Genomic DNA, 19,255 nt, shown 5'->3' with positions numbered 1-19,255 from the left:
TTGAATGTGCAACATAAGTACAGCTAACATTAATTCTGCTCTACAAAACAGTAAAATTTCAGTTTGACTATACATAAGTCTTCTATTCTTTGACCTGAAGTAATTAAGTTTGTTCAGAATGAAGCTCATATTGTATTTCTAGTGCAGAAATTAAAGGAATAGTTTAGAAAGGAACATTAGCTCTGAAGTCAAGCTGGAAGCCCTGCTGTGATCATTTTGTTCTCCTGGTGCAGGGAGGGTTAAAAGGAGATGGCGGATGTGCTGTTTGAAGTGTGTAAAACTTGTAGGAGAAACTGCCTTGGGCATTGTCAACCAAACTGAGTAATTGAATTCTTTTTTGTGCTCTAGAAAATAACAGTATGAATACAGAAGAAACATCAAAGGGATACTTGACCATGAAATGCTAATATAAATTCTTCTGTGTTCCTTGGTGCTCACAATCTTCTGATTTTAACTTTCTTGTTCCATAGCAATTTTTTTTAAGCTGCACTCACTTAGAAATTAATTTCTCCACAGAAGCACCAAAACAAAAATTGAGTTTAGAGCTGTGGGTGTGACAGTTCCCTGTGCCCGGGCTGAGGGCTTGGATAGACTGGAGCTGCTCAACAGCGGCCTCAGATGGGATCAGGGACGACATCCTCAAAGTGTGGCACCCAAGGAAGAAGGTTTGGGAGCTGGATAAGGATTCGGGATGCTGAACAAGGGGAGCAGAGAACTGCCAGGCAGCTCCCATTTCTTTGGCAGAGTGTCTCCAGCCCAAACTGACCATACACTGACCTGCTCCTGGAGTGCACGGAGTGAGGATGTTGGAATTGTGTCATAGGAAGGTGAAGCAATTAACTGTTATTGCTAACATATTAAAATCCAGGAAAGAGGAAATCTTGAGAACTAGGGAATCTTAAGTTACTTGAAGGGATCTTTCAGGTATACCACAGTTAAATTTTACTTGAAAACTTATTCAGGGAAATAAAACCCAATAAACGAGACAGGTTTTTTGACTCATCGTATCCTCATCCTTAAAAACACGTCCTGAAATCCATATCTGGCTTTGTACAAAGCTTTTTTCAAAGTGGCATAGCCCTTGGAGAAGCATTTAACAATTCCCCAGCATAATTTGTGCTTTTAGCCGTTAATTCACTTAAATGTAAATAATCTGTGCCAGCATAGCATTACAAACAAGAGCCCTGTGCCAAACACGACCCCGGTGAGATGAGGCTACTGCCCTCAGCGTGTTGCTCCTTCCCTCCCTCCCTCCCAGGGTCTGGGACTCCCACCAACCACTGGGATGGGGGTCAGCCTTTCTGGGATACCTCGGGAACGTTTTCTCCTCGGATTTTGTGACAGAAATTTACTCTTTGCTGACAGGTGGGAGCTGCTGGTGCTCCCTGGGTGGGGCTGGGGCAGAGGGAGCCTGGCCGGGTCTGGGGCTGCTGTCAGAGGGCACCAAGATTCTGGGGGGCTCTATCCTCATCTCACCCTGCCTGGAAGAGTTATTTTCCATATTTCCCTTTTTATTTTCCGTTTTACTGAAGTATAGCTTGAGATTTGAAGTGTTGACTGGCAGGAGGAGGTGGGCAGAGCTGCCTCAGTTTATCTGGGCTCTCTCTTGCCACCATGCCATGGCTGTGCCCTGTTTTCCAGAGGGCTGTACTGAGGGACTTTTCAAACATTAATAAGCAATAGAGGCAGCAGATCTCTTTTAACAATGTGTATGGTTGTTTGATGAAGGAAAATCAACATTCTAGCCCCTGTAATATCACTGTATCAAAAGCCAAGGTAAGGGTGTGGTGATGCTGCAGTTATGGACTGGTAAGATTGATTATTCTTAAAATGATAGCTAAAATAGGAAAACGATTATTTCAAAAGTTACAACTTTTAAGCTAACTAAGAGGTTCATCAGGGATATTTAAGAAATAGTTAACAGCATAAAGCCTTCTTTTATTTCTTAGCAGGAAATTTAATGTGATGTTCATTAATTGGTTTTGTTCTGTTTTACCACAGGATTGTACAGTGTATGAAACAGAAAATAAAATTCTTCATGTGGTGAGTAATTCTGCTTTGGTATTCTCTAATCTTACCCTGCATGCTTTAATGATTAAAAAAGAAAAAATGGCTACTCTAGGAAAATTAAATTCCTTATTATTTGACTTAATTTCTGACAAATTGTGTCAGTGGCTCAAAGCCAAAGTTCCCTGCAGTATTGCTGTCTGTTATACCTACAGTTAATTGCATACATAATCATTGTTCTTAGGTTGCTTTGGAAGCTTCACAGTATTCTTACCAGTGTTATAGTCTTACTGGGATGGCTGGTGTGGAATTCCAGCCCTCAGAGCCACAGACCTGGTGCATCACTGGTTGTCAGACTGAGCACTTCGTGCTTCAACGCTCAAAAAATCTGGTGACAAAGGGGAATTGAAGAATTTATTCAAGATTATTGATTAGATATTAGCCTTTAACTTCAAATACTTCATGTATTCCTGATACCAGCACTGAAAACCTGTCCTGACACTGAGATGAGTTAAAGCCTGTGGTGAAAGGGAACTCTCAAAGGATTTACAAGTTCAGATAAGCTTTTGACAAGCTCTGCCCAAGTGCCTGACTTGTGTTTGTTTTTTTTTTTTTTAGTCTTTTACACATACTCTGCTTCCAGCAGGGATTAAAATTTTTCATAAAACATTGATGTGCTGCTAAATTCAGAAAGCATGCAGTGACTTTCAGGGGAGAAAAAAAAAGCTTACTGTTGCAAACCTGGGTCTGCAAAGAACTTTTAAAAGCACCTGATATCTTTTGGAATTTGGAATGCATATATATACATACATACACACACATACATCTTTTAGTCTACAATTCTAACTGAGTAGGACTTCTAGAAATACACCTTTAGCAGGAATGTTACTTTTGACTTTCCTGCCTGTTCTGAATGGAAGCCTACAAAGGTAGAAAAAAGTTTCCATTTTTAAGTATTCCATAGACTCAGCAGTGAAAGAGTGATAAACCTTGGGGAGCCTGGATCCCAAGGCAGTAGAATTCCTTTTAATCTGAGCAAAATCACCTGAAACAACCTGAACATCTCAGAGAACCCAGGCTCTGAGAATCAACCGTTTTAGCATTGTAACTCTTGGTGAAATGAGAAGAATCACTATTTTTCTCACACCATCTTAAAAGTAAAAAATCACTTAAAGGATACTGAATTCAAGAATAAGATTCGTGAATTGTTCTTTTTTTTTTTTTTATGGTCACTTTATTCCTAAAAATCAAACCCAGAGTTATAAAAAATACTCAAGGAAAATAATTGTGATGTTTTAAAGTAAAATTTTACGGTTGTAAGAGATAGAATCTCTGACTTTTAAACACCACATGGCATTTTGTTTTATTTCTGAAAGATACACTTAGAATTCAAAAGAGATTTGTAAAGTTATGATCCACGATTGATTTTCTCCATTGGTTACTGGAGAGATTCACAGAGGTGCAGATTTGCCTGGCAGAGCTCCAGGGCAGGATGTGCTCGGGAGATGTGATTGCAGGTGCACAGTTCCCATTCCCTCACTAATCCCATGATAAGACTGTGTCTGCTCTGCAACCCAGGCATTATGAGAAAAGCTAAATTATGCAGGAGTGATCACTTTGGGATCACTTGAACTGCATGTCTCAGAGCCAGGTTTCCTTTTTTTGGAATGCCTGTTTGGATCCCTGTGCAGCCAAATGTGGTTATCAGGACTACATCAGTTCTTTAGGCTACTATAATATACCTGGGATAATTAAAAACTGCAACCTGCCAGTTGTTCTTTCTCTCAGCAGTAAATACAGATTATTCACTTAATCCATTGCACCACCCCAGCATTAGTTTTGAGCAGCACTCAAAACTAATGAATTCTGATGTAGAAGTTTGCATAATTTGTTCAAGACTTAGTGGTTTCCTAAAGATTCTGTTCTTGTCATGGCCCATGGAAAGAAATGTAATAAATGGGTTCAGGTGTTGGATGGCCTGTAAAATGTCTGGGAAGTTCCTCTGCAACTGAACTTTCTGAAGGAACCATTTTTGTTTGAGATGTTCCTAAGTTCACTTGGTATCTCCATGGGTTTGGAACTAGTACACAAGACTTTGGTCCCTTCTGGTATTTTTAGGCCAAAAATATTTCAGCATATGCTAATGTGTCCTCTGATGTTGCCAGTGCCACACCAAACAGTGCTTCCTGAGCCTGTGGTTTATTCATGAATTCTGCTCTGTTGCTCCCATTTATACAGTCTCAGCATTATTTGCATTATTTACAGCTGGTTTCAGGCCCCTATTGAACTACTTCACCAGCAAACTGGTATTTTTAATTAGTCTAATACAATTTTTTAAAATATTTTCCTACATAGATTTTTGTTGACTTTTGGAATCATGAGGAGATCTTAAAGATTCCCAGAATTAATTTCATAGAATCATATGATCATAAATGGTTTGGGCAGGAAGGGACCTTAAAGATCATCTCATTCCAGCCCCCTGCCATGGGCAGGGACACTTTCCATCAGACTAGGCTGCTTTGATTGAAAAGTTCTTTGTTGTTTCTTTCCTGAAAAAGTATTTGCATGAGACAACTCTGAAGTTTTATAACGTTGCATCAGAAAATAGAAAGTGTTCTCTCTGGGATTTATTCTGCATCTAGTCTGTATGTATGCCCTTGAATTTTAAGGCACAAGAGAAGTTTCAGTTGGAAATCATAGTAATATTTTGATAGAGCAATAATCCAAAAGCTGGGTGAAAGGCTGTGCTCACAGACAGGGGCAGCCTGTTCCTCTGTGGAAGGGCAGCACTGTCCATTTTTTGAGCCAACCAGTTTCTCCATTTCTCGTGGGAGAAGACAGGACCTAAAGTTTTGTTTCAGGGCTCTGGCCCAAAGCTGAACTGTTTGAAATAACTCTGTTCCTGGTGACCTTTAGCTGCAGCCACACACACACCTGACTGGGATGCTTTGCATCCTGCAGCTGCTGCAAAATGCAGATGCCACGTCCAGCACTCCAGAGCTGCCCTTGGATTTCCACATGAGTAACTGCACAGTGAATGGAAACATGGCCTATAAATTCAGGCAGTTAACTTATTCACTGTGACAACTTTATTTGTTTAACTTATATGTATAGTGTCAAATGAGATATTAGAAAGCCTCATGCTTTTGCAAATGCCTGAAATAAAACTTCCCTTAAGGGATTTCACTAGACTTTGCTATAATTAGGAAAAAATGAGAGTATAATCCCCAAAGGAAAATAGATGCACAGCTTCAACTGGAAACCCATTCTGAAATTCATCTAAACGAATGCTTTCCTATTAGGTTCAAGCATTTTTAGGTATAGTCGTTTGGAAGGAATGCTTTAAGCAACACGTGGAAATTTGGGAATAAATCTTTCCATGTGAATGTTCTCTGGAACAGCTCAGCTTCTCTCTGATCCTTGGACTTTGCCTTTGATGGATGGGCTTAATCTGTCAGACCCACTGTCACCATCTATGCAATGGGCCATGCAAGGTGTTTGTGTGGATTGGCATTTAGATTTTGAGATCTTTAGCTGGAAGGCAGGATAAAATAAAATTATTGCATAGTTGGAGTGATCTGGAATATCAGCTAAAGGATGTGTTCAAAGATGCATAAGAATTTTACTTCAGGAAATGGATTAACTAAGGCACTTCTCTGTCAGTGTAATTTTTAACAAAGGAAAAATTTTCCAAGTTGTAGAGCAGAATTCACTTAATTTTCACAGTTGGTAGGGATGATCTCATCATTTGGGAGCCAAAATAGGTTATTCAGTTGGTGCATAAGACATTTCTTTTTACATCTTTCACTTGAATTCCATTGTATCTAGAATCATACATTACAAACACAGATAAAAATAAAGCTCATTGGATTTGGGGTTTTTTTTGGAGTGGAGTTGGAGTGGAGAAGATATTTTAGAGATGTTCTCAGTGCACAGTGAAACCTTTTCAGCAGAACTGTACATACATGTACATTTGCTTGACATTTATGGATGTTTTCTGTTCCCTTTACCTCTTGTTCTTGACTTTCATACCCTTGTAGTTTTTAGGTTGCTAAGAATTAAAATGGTCTGTTTATTCTCAGTTAGGATAAGAATTTTGCTGGTAGTTTCCAGTTTAATACAAGGAATTACATTGACTTGTTTTTCTTCGTAGTGTAAAACCTTGTCTGGGATTTGTGACCACATCATTTCGCTCTCATCTGATTCTCTGGTGTCACAGTCAGCACATCTTGAGGTAGTTCATCTCACCAGCATCATGCCCAGTGAGGGGCTGGTAAGTAGCAAAGCAGTTTAAAGTTTAACTCTTAGAATACACAACACGAGCCTCAGTTCCTCAGGGTGGTTTGTTTTTTTGAATTTATCGAGAAATCAAAAAGTATTTTTAAGCAGTGTTCTTTTTTAGCAAGCTGAATCAAATTTCTAGAGGTAATTTAATTGACATTTAGCTGAATAAAGGGATTGTATTTTATATTTTTTTAATTAAAACCTGTTTTATCCAGGGCTTCATATGCAACTGGTGACTGTGTGAGCAGCTAAAGAAAAGTTCTAGTCCTTTGATAGCCCTACTGTAGCTTTAGGAATGTACTGAAATAATCCTCAAATATTAATTTTATCAAATAAAATTAACTAAATGTCCTTAACGAAATTAATGACATTTAACCATTTGAATGACATCTAATCACTTGAAAATGATCAGGGGAAGGTTTGTTTCTTGGACTTGCATAAAAATTAGTTCCACGATCAGTTGAAACAAACTTTCAGAAGTAGCAGCCCAGAAGCAAAACAAATCCCTTTAGTTTGTAAATTGTTCACTGAGCAGCCCGGTCAGGTGTCCCCTGCACATCCCAGCTGCTCTGTGTTACTGATGGGTCACAGCACCGAAATGCTCTGCAGAGATGAGTTTCGGAATTATTTGGCTACAGCTTTTGAATATTCATGGACTGTATTTTTTTTTTTTGGACAATGGATTTTTGTGAAGTTTTAGTGCTCAGTTGGCAAAGGTTTCTGTCTCCCCTCGATAGTCCCTCACGTTACAACCATTCATTCTGATGTTGGTGGGCTGTAGGAGGATAAGGATTGTGCTTGGGAACCTAAGATCCCAACAAAAGCTGGAATTTATGGTGGCACTGCAGGCACTGGGATGTTCTTGCATGTTCTCCTCAAGAGCCAGGCTGCTTTTCCCAGTACAACCTCTTAGACTGTCTTCAGCTGCCTTCTCAGAAGTTTTTTAATTTCTTCCTTTTCCCTACAAGAGGAATGTTCATTCTGGAGGAAGCAGTTGGAGGAGCAAAAAAGGGAGAAGGGGGTAGAAAAATTGGCATCTATAAGGCTTATCTGCAGAAAATTCCATAACTGACAAATTCAAATCCATTTGAGTGCCACTGTACACAGTGTGGCACATTTCCTGCTTGTAATTCAGCGTGATTTACAGATTTATTTTAAATTTCTGCCAGTTGAGACGTTTTGTATTATTTCAACATCTTCCTCTTTGTTCTGACATTGAATAGTGACGAACATCCTATGCAAATCCTGTCAAAGTTACAAGGGCATAATTATTCTGAGGTATGCATATTAATTTGGGAATGATGTATTTTAATAACACGCGGGTGAGGGTTGTGTGACTGCACAAGTTTACTTTATCCTTGGACTGATTTAGTCAATAAAGAACATTCCCAGGCATAAAGCACATTTCATTTTCATTCTGTGCCATCGCAGATGCTCAGCCCAGTGTGTAATCCTGAACATGGACACAATTTGCTTGCTGTGCTGCTGCATCTTAATGGCCAAACATGTTCCATTTATGGCTCAGTTTCCCCTCTACCCCGATTTCTGGGTTAGTGCAGGGGTATCCAGGAGCTACAGGTCGGTGTATTTGCAGCTCCTGAAGTAAATATGCTGTAAATCTCAGTGGTTTTGACTTGCATTAAGAGTCCCACACCCAGCACTCTGCCTCTCTGGATGCCTTTCCTTTCTGTGCACAGATGTGATGTATTTCTGCTGGACTAATTAGAGGAAAGTTCATTATCAGTGCTGAAGAGAACATGAGCACAGAGTGGATGTATTTTCCTCAGAGATGATGGAGCACAATAAGCAGGGCTTGGCACTGCTGGTGCTTCCCATCCAGTGGTGGCTCTAGATCTAGGGCGGGGTGGAGGCTGGGGAAGGACAGAAGGAGTGGAACCAGCTCCAAAAATAACATGTCCAATGGGAAACTGAAAATGTAATGGTGTGCAGGCTGAGACAGGGGTCTGCCAGCAGTCCTTGGGTGTGACAGGTTTATGTTCTGATGAGCTGACCATAAAGTGCTGGAGTGTGATTTAAACCTTTAAGGCAGGAGTGACCACGGTGAGAGATGTTGACTGTGCTGGTGTGGCCTGTTGTGTGGTTCACATTTTTCCTAAATCCCCCTTTTCTCTGGCAGAACATCCCCTGTGCTGTGCTGATGGTGAGGGCTGGATGGACTCTCTCTGGGTGGAAGAACCACTGTGTAGTTCTCCATCCTCAGTGAGCCAACAACAGGGCAGTGAGTGGGCACTGCTGACGGAGGACATGAGACAAATACTGCAATCAAAATTGCCTGACAATTTATCTTTTTTTTTTCCCCCCTTTTTTTCCCTTAGATGAAGTGAAATCATAGTGAATGAGTGAGTTTTCTGTGCCTAATTGTGAAGGCTCTATAACGTGTTAGGTTGGAAAGTTCCTTGTACTCAGTTTTGCTGACGCTGTGTTCTGTTTAGAAGAAAATATGAAAAAGGACTATAAATGGGAATAAAAGAAAAATCATGTGAAAAGGAAAAGAAAACATTAATCAGAATCAAATATAGAACACAGTAATGAATTACAAATGGCTTTCTCATGATTGTATAGCAGATTTTTTCCACAGGATCTCTGCTCCATTCAAGAGAAAAATGAGCGCTATTCAGTGAATGGAAAGTATTCAGAGTTCCATTTTTATCCTTATCATTCAGTGTAGGGGTTGAGGCCTGATTTACCACACTTCAGCTAAGCTCTGCATTCCCTGGAGTTACTAATTTCATCGTGAGTTGGTTTATCTACTTTTTATATGGCCTCACTGAGTGCTTCACAGGCACTAATTAATTCATCCTCCCAACACGCTTGTGAAAAGGATACTGTAATTTGAGTTTTACAGGTAGGAATCTAACACAGCAATTTGTGTCAAAATCACAAAAAAATCTGCTTTTCAAGAGCAGCTTAGTGTACAATTTTTCAGAACATTTGTTACCTTCATAGCATGGTTTAAAACAGTCTCTCTTGGGTTTAAGTGTAGCTAAGATTTCCACAGCTCCTGAGAGCAGGGTTCACACAGGGTTGGCACCTAGAAAATGAACACAATTGTTCACCACTGGTGAAAAATGGGTTGTAAATGACTCAGATTTATGCAAATTCAGTTATCTGGGGTGACATTCAGTTGACTTAATTACGAGTCTTTCGCTATTTTCAAAACTCCATTTGCAAAATTTTTATTATGTGCCTTTTAATTCTACACCAAACGAGCCAGGAATCCTATGGACATTGCACAAGCTCCCACATAAAGGGAATTAATTTCCAGGTCCAAGTCCATGTGGTTCCTGCACAGAGTCAGGACTCCTGTGGAGCAGTGTCTGTGTGTTTAATTGTGTAAATAAATTCGGGATCACAAAGCATTTTCACAAAGGGACTTTAAGTCTTTGGAATGTGTATCTTCAGTTGGAGCATTTCTGACTTTCTGTTCGTGCTTTTACGACCTTAAAGTCAATTTCCCCCCCCCCCCTCTCTAAAATACCTTCCTTTCCAGTTTGCTTTACTAAAACACAGCCTTATCTCCTGCCTTGCCCCTCTCTGCTGGCATTTTCATGGCAGTTTGCTGGGCAAACGGATCTGCACTGGGGAACACAGGCTGTAGGTTCCGTTCCAAGCCCTGATGGCTGTGTTTGCATCCTGATCTCTGCAGGCATTTGTTGGCCTCCAGGAACACACTGGGTTTTTTTTTCCTCTGTCTTCCCATCCCTTCCCAAACTGTACCAGTTCTTCCTTTTCTCCCTTTAGCCACTGAATCGTACGTGGCAAATAATTTTCTGTTTAATTTTAAAGTAACTTTAAAGATTGTAAACCACTTTTTCTCCTGGACTGAAGTAGTGTATATGGTAATACCATTTATATCCAAAGTGATCAGCCTGAATAAGGTGTCTGGAAGGCAAAGCTTTGTTTCAAACTGTCAATTTGACAAATTTCAAGTAAATTCCTGTACTAAAAAGGTGTTAGATTGTGAGAACCACTGTTAGCTCCGACAGAGCATGCACACTTAAATTTGTAGGAAATAGAATAAAATAATGATCTATGAAAATTCCTTTCCCACTTTAAATTTCTTGGCATCGTGGATCCACATTAAGAAGCAAGCCCTTGAGTCAGGAGTTTGTGTTACTGTTGGCAGCTCCTGAGCTTGCTGCTAAATCGGAGGGTGAGAGGAGGTGAAAAAGGCTGTGAGAACCTCACCATCAATCACCTCAGACCAAGGCCAGAGCCAGCTGTGGAGCACTTTTAACATTAGATAAACAGGCAGTGTTTTATTTGAGATGGTGGATATAGAGATTTTCCATAGGATGAGATCACTGAATGCTTTTTGAGGTTTGGGGCTTTTTTCCCCCTCCTGCTCTTGGATGATCAGGGATTGTGTGGAGTGGGAGATTATTTATTTTTTTTTTTGTATCACAGCCAGTATTATTTTGGACTAAACTTTTTTTTTTTTAATCTTCTGAACTTGATGTGCTGTCCATATATTTAAAGATACTTCTGTGTAACATGCAGCTTTAATCTGCTTTGATGAGATTAATGATTCCTCTTACGCAGGAGATTCTAAACAGGGGGGCAGTTGGGGTTTTATGGTTTGGGTTTGTATCTTCTGATGTCTGAGGAATGTTTTGCTTCTTTCCTTCTGGAATGCAGGAGCACTTTTATTCCTCTTCCTTTCACTTACTTAGTTGTTCTCTCTTGTGTCTGAGCTTCCTACTGCTGATAGAAACTGTAATCTGACACAATTTAATTAAGATGTGCACTTATATCCACGGCTTTGTTAACTTTTCTGCAGAGGGAACTTTTCCTGTTTCATTTTTAAGAATTTAAGGAAAGCAAAGATTGTGGGAATAAACATTTTCGTAAAACCAGCTGTGTATCATTGGGAAAAAAATCCAACAAACAGATTTTTAATGCGGTGTTTTGTCATATTCCAACAAATAAGTGGTATGCAAACATGAATCATCTGATAATAGTTCATTGATACCCAAGAATGAGTAATGGCCAACAGTTGGAAGTGTTGGAAGAACTAGCCAGAAATGCTCATCCTAAGAGGGTTTATTCTTGCTAAATTCGGAACTCTTCAAGTGTTGTCTGAAATATCCACAAATTAACCTGGGAATAAATGCTGTCACTTAAAAATACACTGCTGTCATTATATCCTGGTTAATTAACCAGATGACTCTGCAAGAAATTTTTCAAGGAAATTCCCCTGACAAATGGAAAGTTTTCTGGGGAAAAGTCTCTTCAAAATGGGATTTTGAATGGCTGATGCCTCCCCATATGCTTTCAAAGGTCAGATTTTAATTAAGAACTTTTAATTCACTTTGTCACTAGGGGACAGTGACGGAGTTACTCAGGAACAGTGAGGTTCTTGATGTGATGCCTGTGAAACACTTCCTTATTCTGTAATACCTTTCATAGATCAGCATCATTCTTCAGAGTTTCCTGTCTGAGGAACTACCATAATTATTGTTAAAGAGCAACTGTTTATTTCTAACCCACTAATTGTCGACAAATCCGAGCCACCTTCCCACTGTGAGGGATAATCCTCCACCCTTGCCCAGAGAGAAGGGGTCTAGCTTGTCATTGTTCTGTGCTCTGAGACCACCAGTGGAATTCCAGAAGAAACCAGAGGGAATAAAAAAAGGGGAGATGAGTAATTTTGAAAAAGGACTCCAGTAAAAGTCTCCTTCTAAGGGCAGAAAATAGACCAGTATGTTATGGGGACTGAAGGGGCAAAAGGACTTCATTGAGAGGGGGGAGAGGGAGGGATGTGGGAGACAACAGGAAAAAAATCCTCATTTCCCACTGAAGATCTCCCACAGCCTAATGGATTCCAAGATTCCAGAAGTTCCTCTGTTTATGTGTTTTTTGTCTGTGAAAACCACTGACAAAAGGTTCTTCTTGCTTAGTCTTAGCCCGATGTTTTTGCTATCTTATGACTGAAACCTATGAAATAGTTTGCAAGCAGTTTGTGTAAAAAGTTATATGAGAATAATTAGTTTACAAGAGAATATCTCAATTTCCATCAGACTTTATAGCAGAAATGATTAGGATCAAAATAGCAGATATGTGGATGCTCTTTTAATTAATTACTGTACCAGTTAATTAAAGGTTCTGCTTATGTGAAAATAGTGGAATCACAGACAGGTTTGGATTGGAAGGGACCTTAAAGCTCATCTCATTCCAACCCCCTGCCATGGGCAGGGACACCTCCCACTAGACCAGGATACTCAGCCTGACCTCAAACACCTCCAAATTACAGAATGTGACCCTCTTGAATTTGCTGCATCAATGTGAGTGCTTTGAGCCACAGGTAAAAGAGAAAATCATTTTAAACCAAAGAAATGCCCCCAACAGTCCCAGCTGTGTCAGCAGTTGTCACAACAGGATCTGGGCTTGGGAAAAAGAGGGTTATGGTTCAATTCCTCAGCTGCAGCATTACGTCAGGATTTGTCTGGAACTTATATTAGCTGACAAAATTTTTCAAACCTTTTTTTTTTTTTTAGGTTTATTAACCTTAAAAAATGCTTACATAAGTGGGAACAGAATGAAACCATGATGAACGTAAAGACAGCCAATAGCCCATTAAATGGAAAGAAAGGTCCAGCTCTTTTGCCTAATGTAGCCCACAAATACTTGCCTGCTTTTTCAGGGGTCACAGAATTAACAGCTCTTTAAATGACTAAGTTTTGCAGTTTTGGCTGTTCCTTATAAGGCAGAACAGATAATTTTGATTTTTTTTACAGGAAATTTGATGAAAGCGATCCCCTTAAAGCCTTTTGTTTATATCCACAAACTACTTTGTGTGTATATATATATATATATGAGCAAATTAAATTTTTGAAGTGTAAAATATGTGGGTGTAACATATATCTATTTTATATAAAGTACCTTGCGTTCTCAACTACACGAAGTAAAAAAAAAAAAAAACCAACAATTTTTTATTTTTTTACGCAGAATAATCTTTCCAGGTTTTCAGGTAACAGAGATGTCAAGGGGATACTCTGCTCCTATAATGGTCAACAAGAAACAAGCTCATTATCTTTCTTTTGGGAAAATAAGGATGAAAGCTCTGTCTAAGATAATTTGCAGGCTATGAGTCATTCACTAAAATTGTTTATTTTTTTATATATTCTTAAATTTTAATAGCTGAGATGAAAGAGCAGATAGCAATAATGTAGGGTAATTCTTAGTCATTAGTCAGATTTTATGCCTCTCAGATGGCATATGTTAAGAAATAAAATTGTAATTTGATTTTTTTCCAAAAATACACAGAGATTAACAAGAGGCTAAGAACTTCAGGAAGAAACAGGGGGTCAAATTTAGTGAAAAGTTTAGCACTGTGTCCTCTTTTGGCCTCAAAAATCTTACTGTGGTGGTTTGTTGAGTGGGAAATGAATCTTGTCAAAGCAAGTAGGATGTCAGAGCTGTGATATCAAATTTGCTATTAAAAGTGTGGCTGGAAATGTGCTATTGAGGTCTCCCATGTGCTAAAAGAACAGCCTCCCTTGGTGTGGGCAGCAATGTTGTGTAACATGCAGGCTAAAAGTTCACTCTGGAAATCCAGCATAACACAAACTGGAGGGATTAAATATCTATTTATGGCTTATATGGAGACTTCACATCCCATTCTCCATGAGAACCTTCCCAGTTTTTCAGGATCTGGTGCTTTTGTTTCTGTCTTCGAGATGGCAAAGAGAAAGAACCAGATGTTTGTCAGTAACTGCTGAAGGTACCACAGAGACACTGGAATGGCAAACACTGATAAAATTAAACCGTCTCTGGAGAAGAATATCCTGGAAGACTCACCCCAAATTGTTTCTTCCAAATAATCGTATTTTATGAAAGTGATTTAAAGACTTGCTAGATTTAATTTGGACATCTTTGGTTTTTACAAATGAAGTAGTTTATAAAGCAGTCTCATTAAAGAAAATATCTTGTCATGAGGAGTAAAATCTAAAATGGAGTTTCTTATGCAGCAGAGTTAAGCAGACTTATCAGGTTTAGCCAGTCTTTATTTTAAAGATTTAAATAAATTTTAAACTTGCTGAAGTGGAATTAGTTTACATTTAGGCAGAAGTCACTTTTACTGCTGATGAAAAATCTAAACAGATGCAGTGAGAGCAGGTTTCTCAAACCTTGTCCAGTCAAGACCTGACCTTCTCCAAGTCAGTGATTCCACAGCCTTGCCAGCCTGTTCCAGTGTTTTATCATCCTCATGGTGAAACTGAAAAATAAAAACTCTTTAACTCAGTTCCAACTTATGTCCCTTGCTTCTCATCCTCCCACTTTTAGGAAGAGTTTGGCTCCATCTCCTCTTTAGTCCTCCAGTTCAGGTAGATGTAGAGAGCAATATAATCTAAACTTCATAGTTTTTTAACTTTGGGGTTTTGGGGGAAGGACTGGGGGTGGTGTTTGTGTGAACACCTCACCCAAAGTTCTTCATTAGCATTCAGGAATCTCGGAACTGATTTCTCTGAACAAAATGTTCTGCCTTGTTGCTGGGGGCTCTAAGCTTGGGCTTTGACAGCGCAAGGTGAGGCAGAATTACTGAAAGGGCAATAAATCAGCAGTACAATGTACCAATTAGATTAATTAGACTGCAAGATGTGATGGAATAACCACGGTACATGGAGCTGTGAAGCTCTGACCTCCCTCCTGAGACACAGGCACACCAGCAATTGAGGCTCCTGACACGGAAGGCTCTGTGTGTGTGCACAGCTCCCCACATCCCCACCCTGCCTGCCTCTCTTTATCTTGTCAGTCACCTCCTTGAAGCAGAATTCTTGCTGGACTAATTACGAAGTTCCTGTTAGTTCACCAAGCTCGTTTTTCTCCATAAATTGGCAATATGAGCCCTGGCTTGTGTCTTTTCTGAGTTAGGCTGTGGCTTGGTTTTTACTGGATCAGGGGCTGGCTGAAAATGGGGCATTTAAGTTTAAAAGCTCCTCCCATTCTTTCACGTCACTGGGACTAAAAAGAGGTCCTGTTAAATATTTCAGGTACTGAATAGGCACCCTTTATGCTGATGCTCAGTGTTCAATTCTGTCCACAAACTCTGGAATAAAATAAAAGCATTAAGGGAGAAAACAGTGCTATGTATAATGTTTGTTCATCTTAGATTTGCAAATGTTAATTGGCCACCGTTCCTTCCAGTCTGTTCAAATGTTATGGGCCTCAGACTGGAGTAAACCTTCTATTTGAATTATCATGCAGATGTCATGTATTTGTTTCCTGCAAACATTAATTACCCTTTCTGCTCTTTTTTTTCCAGGGAATGTATATCAAATCAACATATGATGGACTCCATGTAATCACAGGAACAACTGAAAATGTAAGATTCTTTGTTGTAAAATATTTTATCGTGCATACAATTGTTTTCTGGGTATGTGCAGTGCATTTTGTAACATGAAGACTTGCTTTTAATCAAGCCAGTTTTTATTAATAATTTTTTTTATGTATATATATTACTTTTGTAAAAACTGTAACCCTTGAAAACAGATATAGAAAAGTGTCTATGTTGAAATTACCTATAAACAACAATATAATAATATTAAATTCTTGAACTTCTCTCCTCAAGGGTTCTTCAAATCCACCTCTCCAATTGTATTCATGCCCATGTTCTCCCTGGCACAAATGGTTTCTGTTATATGAAATAAATTGTATTTTATATTTGCCATCATTTGCAGTAAAAATGCAGACACGATCAAGAAAAATGTATTAATGATCATTTTTATTGTGAGGCAACTCTGAACCAAAAGCACCCATAGATCAGTGTGAGAGATCACAGCAAAACTGAACAGTGTGACAAGAGGAATGACGGAGCTTCTAAATATCCTCCCCGTTACTTAACGTGCAATTCATAATTAGAAATGTGAAAAAAATAAATTGACTTCAACTGCTGCAATCTAATTACTGTGACAGGCTTCATAACAAGGCCCTTCTGGTTTTCATCTAAGCTTTTAGTCACACTGTTCTCGTTCAGGCTCGGGGCTGTTTAACAGGGGAGAGCCGGGGAAACGACAAGTTTAGGTTTTACAAAGCTAATATTGAAATTTCGAACTGCTGACACTCAGGGAATGTGAAATGGGCACTGGGCAGGTGGGCAAAGATGGAAATCCTGGCTGGCCCATGTGGGTGAGCTTCATGTGTCATGTTTTGTCCTCTTTGACTTCTGTATATTGAACAATGTTGCATCATGTGGGCTTTGGCAGTGCAAACCCATGGGAAGCCTCATGATTTGTATGTCACAATTTGGGAAGACAATTCTAATGCAAATCAAACTTAAAATCTGTTTGCTTGTTTATATTGTCACCACTGGCAACATTTAGAAGTCTTTAAATAACTGCATGTGTATCATGAGTCCTGGAAATTATGAATGATCTATCTTGATTATGTTGGACAGATTATGTTCATAGAATGAATTACTCATGCTGTAATTAATCCAGTTTTTTACTGTAATTCTAATTAATTTCAGAAATATAATGCAGTTGGTAGAGAAAATATTTATATCTTTATAATTGAAATTCACAGAAAAAGTTACTAAGTTGGCAGCCACTAAAATTTTTATTTTTATTTTGACTACCAAAACTTTTTGACAGGACACCACCAGCAGAAGTTGCTTTTTTGTTTTTGCTGGAAGTGTAATCACATGTGCAGATAAACCAGCTTCAAAGACCTTTAATTTCTGGTGTTTCAGCAAATTGATTTTTCATTCCTTTTGAAGGGATAATTGACCTCAGAGCCAGTGTTTAATTAGCTCAGCCTCATCCAAGTCAGGAAAGGAGCTAAAAAGAGAAAGAGCCAGGCCTTTGCTTTTCTACCTCACATCAGCTGAAGTTAAACAGCAGGAATGGTGGTGTTCACTGCAGTTTCCTGCTCACCTTGCTCACCATTTAAAGCAATCAAGTTGGTATTGATGTTGAATTCTAGAAATATTTCTGTTCCATGTTTAGTCCCGTGCAAAAGAGCAGTCAGCCAAAATTCTGCCGCTGAAAGGAGAAGGCGACTGTGAGCCGGGTGGTTCTTCACATCATCCTGTAAAATGTGCAGGTGAAATCCTGTTTCCTTTAATGCAGAAGGACTCAGGTGGCAGGAGGTGACTCCAATGACCAGGGCTTAGCTCCAGGCTGGAATGACCAAAGCCCTTCTGAAAGCCAAGCTGGTGAGGAGTTGGAATGCAGCTCGTGTTGGGCACAGGGAGGTTGGGAATGGCAAACGAGCAGCAGGCCAAAGGAAAAAGCTGTGCTTGGAACAGCACCTGTGACACCCTTGGAATCGCTGTGTCAGCCACTGGCTCTTTGCCCTCTTGGCTGGGGTTTTCCTGGGTGAACAATGCCTGAGGTTTCCTGCTCTCCACAGCTGTGCTCTCTGCAGTGCCTGTTCACCAGGCAGCAGGTGCCACTGTCCCCGAGCTCTTTGACCCCCTCAGAGAGGAGTCTCTTTGCGTTTAATTCAGGAATCACTGCAGTCATTTTCTTCCCGGTGGTAATTTGGGGGTTTTGTTGTATTGTCTCCTCTTGTCTTTGTTCCTTTTATTTGTTTATCTTATGTTTTTAATCTGCATCCACAAAAGGGATGGGTGGGATTTTGGGTTGAAGGCAGTGCAGCTGAAGAGCTCTTGCCTGTTTCCTGGAAGTCAGGATTGGTACACACCGAGTGTCGACACATCACATTTACTTCAGATAAATCTTTCCTTCCTTGGCATTGACACCTGGCTCTTGTGCTTATTGTGTTTAACAATTTATGTTAGATGCTGGCTCCAAAAGACATCCAGGCACTCAACTAAATTTTGGTAGCGTAACTCCTTTCTTTGAGTAACAACTTCGACAGCATTAGAGCCAAGCAATTCTCTGTAGCCACAAGTGGCTCTTTTTCTGCTTTTCTTCTTTACCTGGACAGAGAATTTGAACTGTTATTCAAAGAGCATTTTGCTTTAAATGTTTCTGCACTGTTTGAGAAGGGACAGTGTGTCCTCTCCTCTCTCTGACCCCATATCTAGCAAGTAAACATTCAACCTTTCTACTGGTCTACTTCATTAGTAGCTAATTTCCAGTGGGATTTATCTCTCAAGGTGATGTCTCAGCTCTTTAATTCTTTCCTGGTTGTTTTCTCTTGACTGCCAAGTTGTGTACTCTGTGTCAGTAGAACACTCTTGTGAGCTCATCACAGTGCCAGCAAATTGCCTGGAATTCTCAGCTCCCTGCTCCCGAGGGTCACTGCTGATCCCCTGCACGCCCTGGCTGCTCCTCTCCTGAATGCCCTACGGATTTGTCCTACACATTTAAGAGCTGGTTTCATTAAAGCATCTAAAAATTAGTTGTTAAATAGCAGTTGGCCATGTTCGAGTGCTCTTCAATGGCTTTTAATCCACTTTAATGTGATCAGAAGAAGCTATATTTAGAATAAGGGAGTTTTGTCAGCTCAGTGATCCCAAAATTATGTGAATAGTGTATATAGAATTGTGTGTGTTTGTGTACATCAAATCTTTTGAAGAGCAAGTCTATTGCTGACATTATCCATCTGTGTCCAAATGGTGAATCTGCTGTCCTGGTAGTGCTGGAGCTGGGTTTGAAGGTGTAAATACTCTGCACTTGCTGAGTACCCTCAGTGCACCCGAGCAGTAAAACTGCTCTATAAAGGACAGACCTGCTTTTCTGTTCCACCACAGCTGGTCCAGCCCTGTGATTGTTGACTTTAAAGGTTTCCTTCCCTGGAATCTAAATTCACCCAGTGTATCCCCAGCAAGATTGGGACTGCTGAGGTAAACGAGATGGAATAGTTCCACCAGTCAAAAATGGCAGTGGAATTCTAGATTACTTCATTGAATGTGACCAGGAAAAACACTGTTCCTTATAAATACAGTTTTCATAAATATGATCAATTATTTCATAGCAATAAGACTTTCAGCACAGCTTTCTTGCCTTCAGCATTTATTGGTTTAGTTCTTACT

The 19,255-nt window shown here is 39.7% G+C and overlaps 1 protein-coding gene across 3 annotated transcripts in view; it reads left to right on the top strand.

The window, feature by feature from the left end:
- Positions 1-19,255, top strand: part of LOC108497536 (connector enhancer of kinase suppressor of ras 2-like) — a 169,936-nt gene that overhangs the window by 91,174 nt on the left and 59,507 nt on the right. For all 3 annotated transcript variants that reach the window (XM_017815215.1, XM_017815219.1, XM_017815222.1), the window contains 3 exons: positions 2,002-2,043; positions 6,161-6,280; positions 15,578-15,637. In XM_017815215.1, the coding sequence (XP_017670704.1) occupies positions 2,002-2,043; positions 6,161-6,280; positions 15,578-15,637 (222 nt within the window). The remainder of the gene's footprint in view (positions 1-2,001; positions 2,044-6,160; positions 6,281-15,577; positions 15,638-19,255) is intronic.

This window comes from Lepidothrix coronata, unplaced genomic scaffold, assembly GCF_001604755.1.
Source record: "Lepidothrix coronata isolate B3197 unplaced genomic scaffold, Lepidothrix_coronata-1.0 Scaffold2, whole genome shotgun sequence".
Lineage (NCBI taxonomy): Eukaryota > Metazoa > Chordata > Aves > Passeriformes > Pipridae > Lepidothrix > Lepidothrix coronata.
Note: the sequence above shows the minus strand (reverse complement) of the source record. Positions and strands in the feature narration are given on the sequence as shown.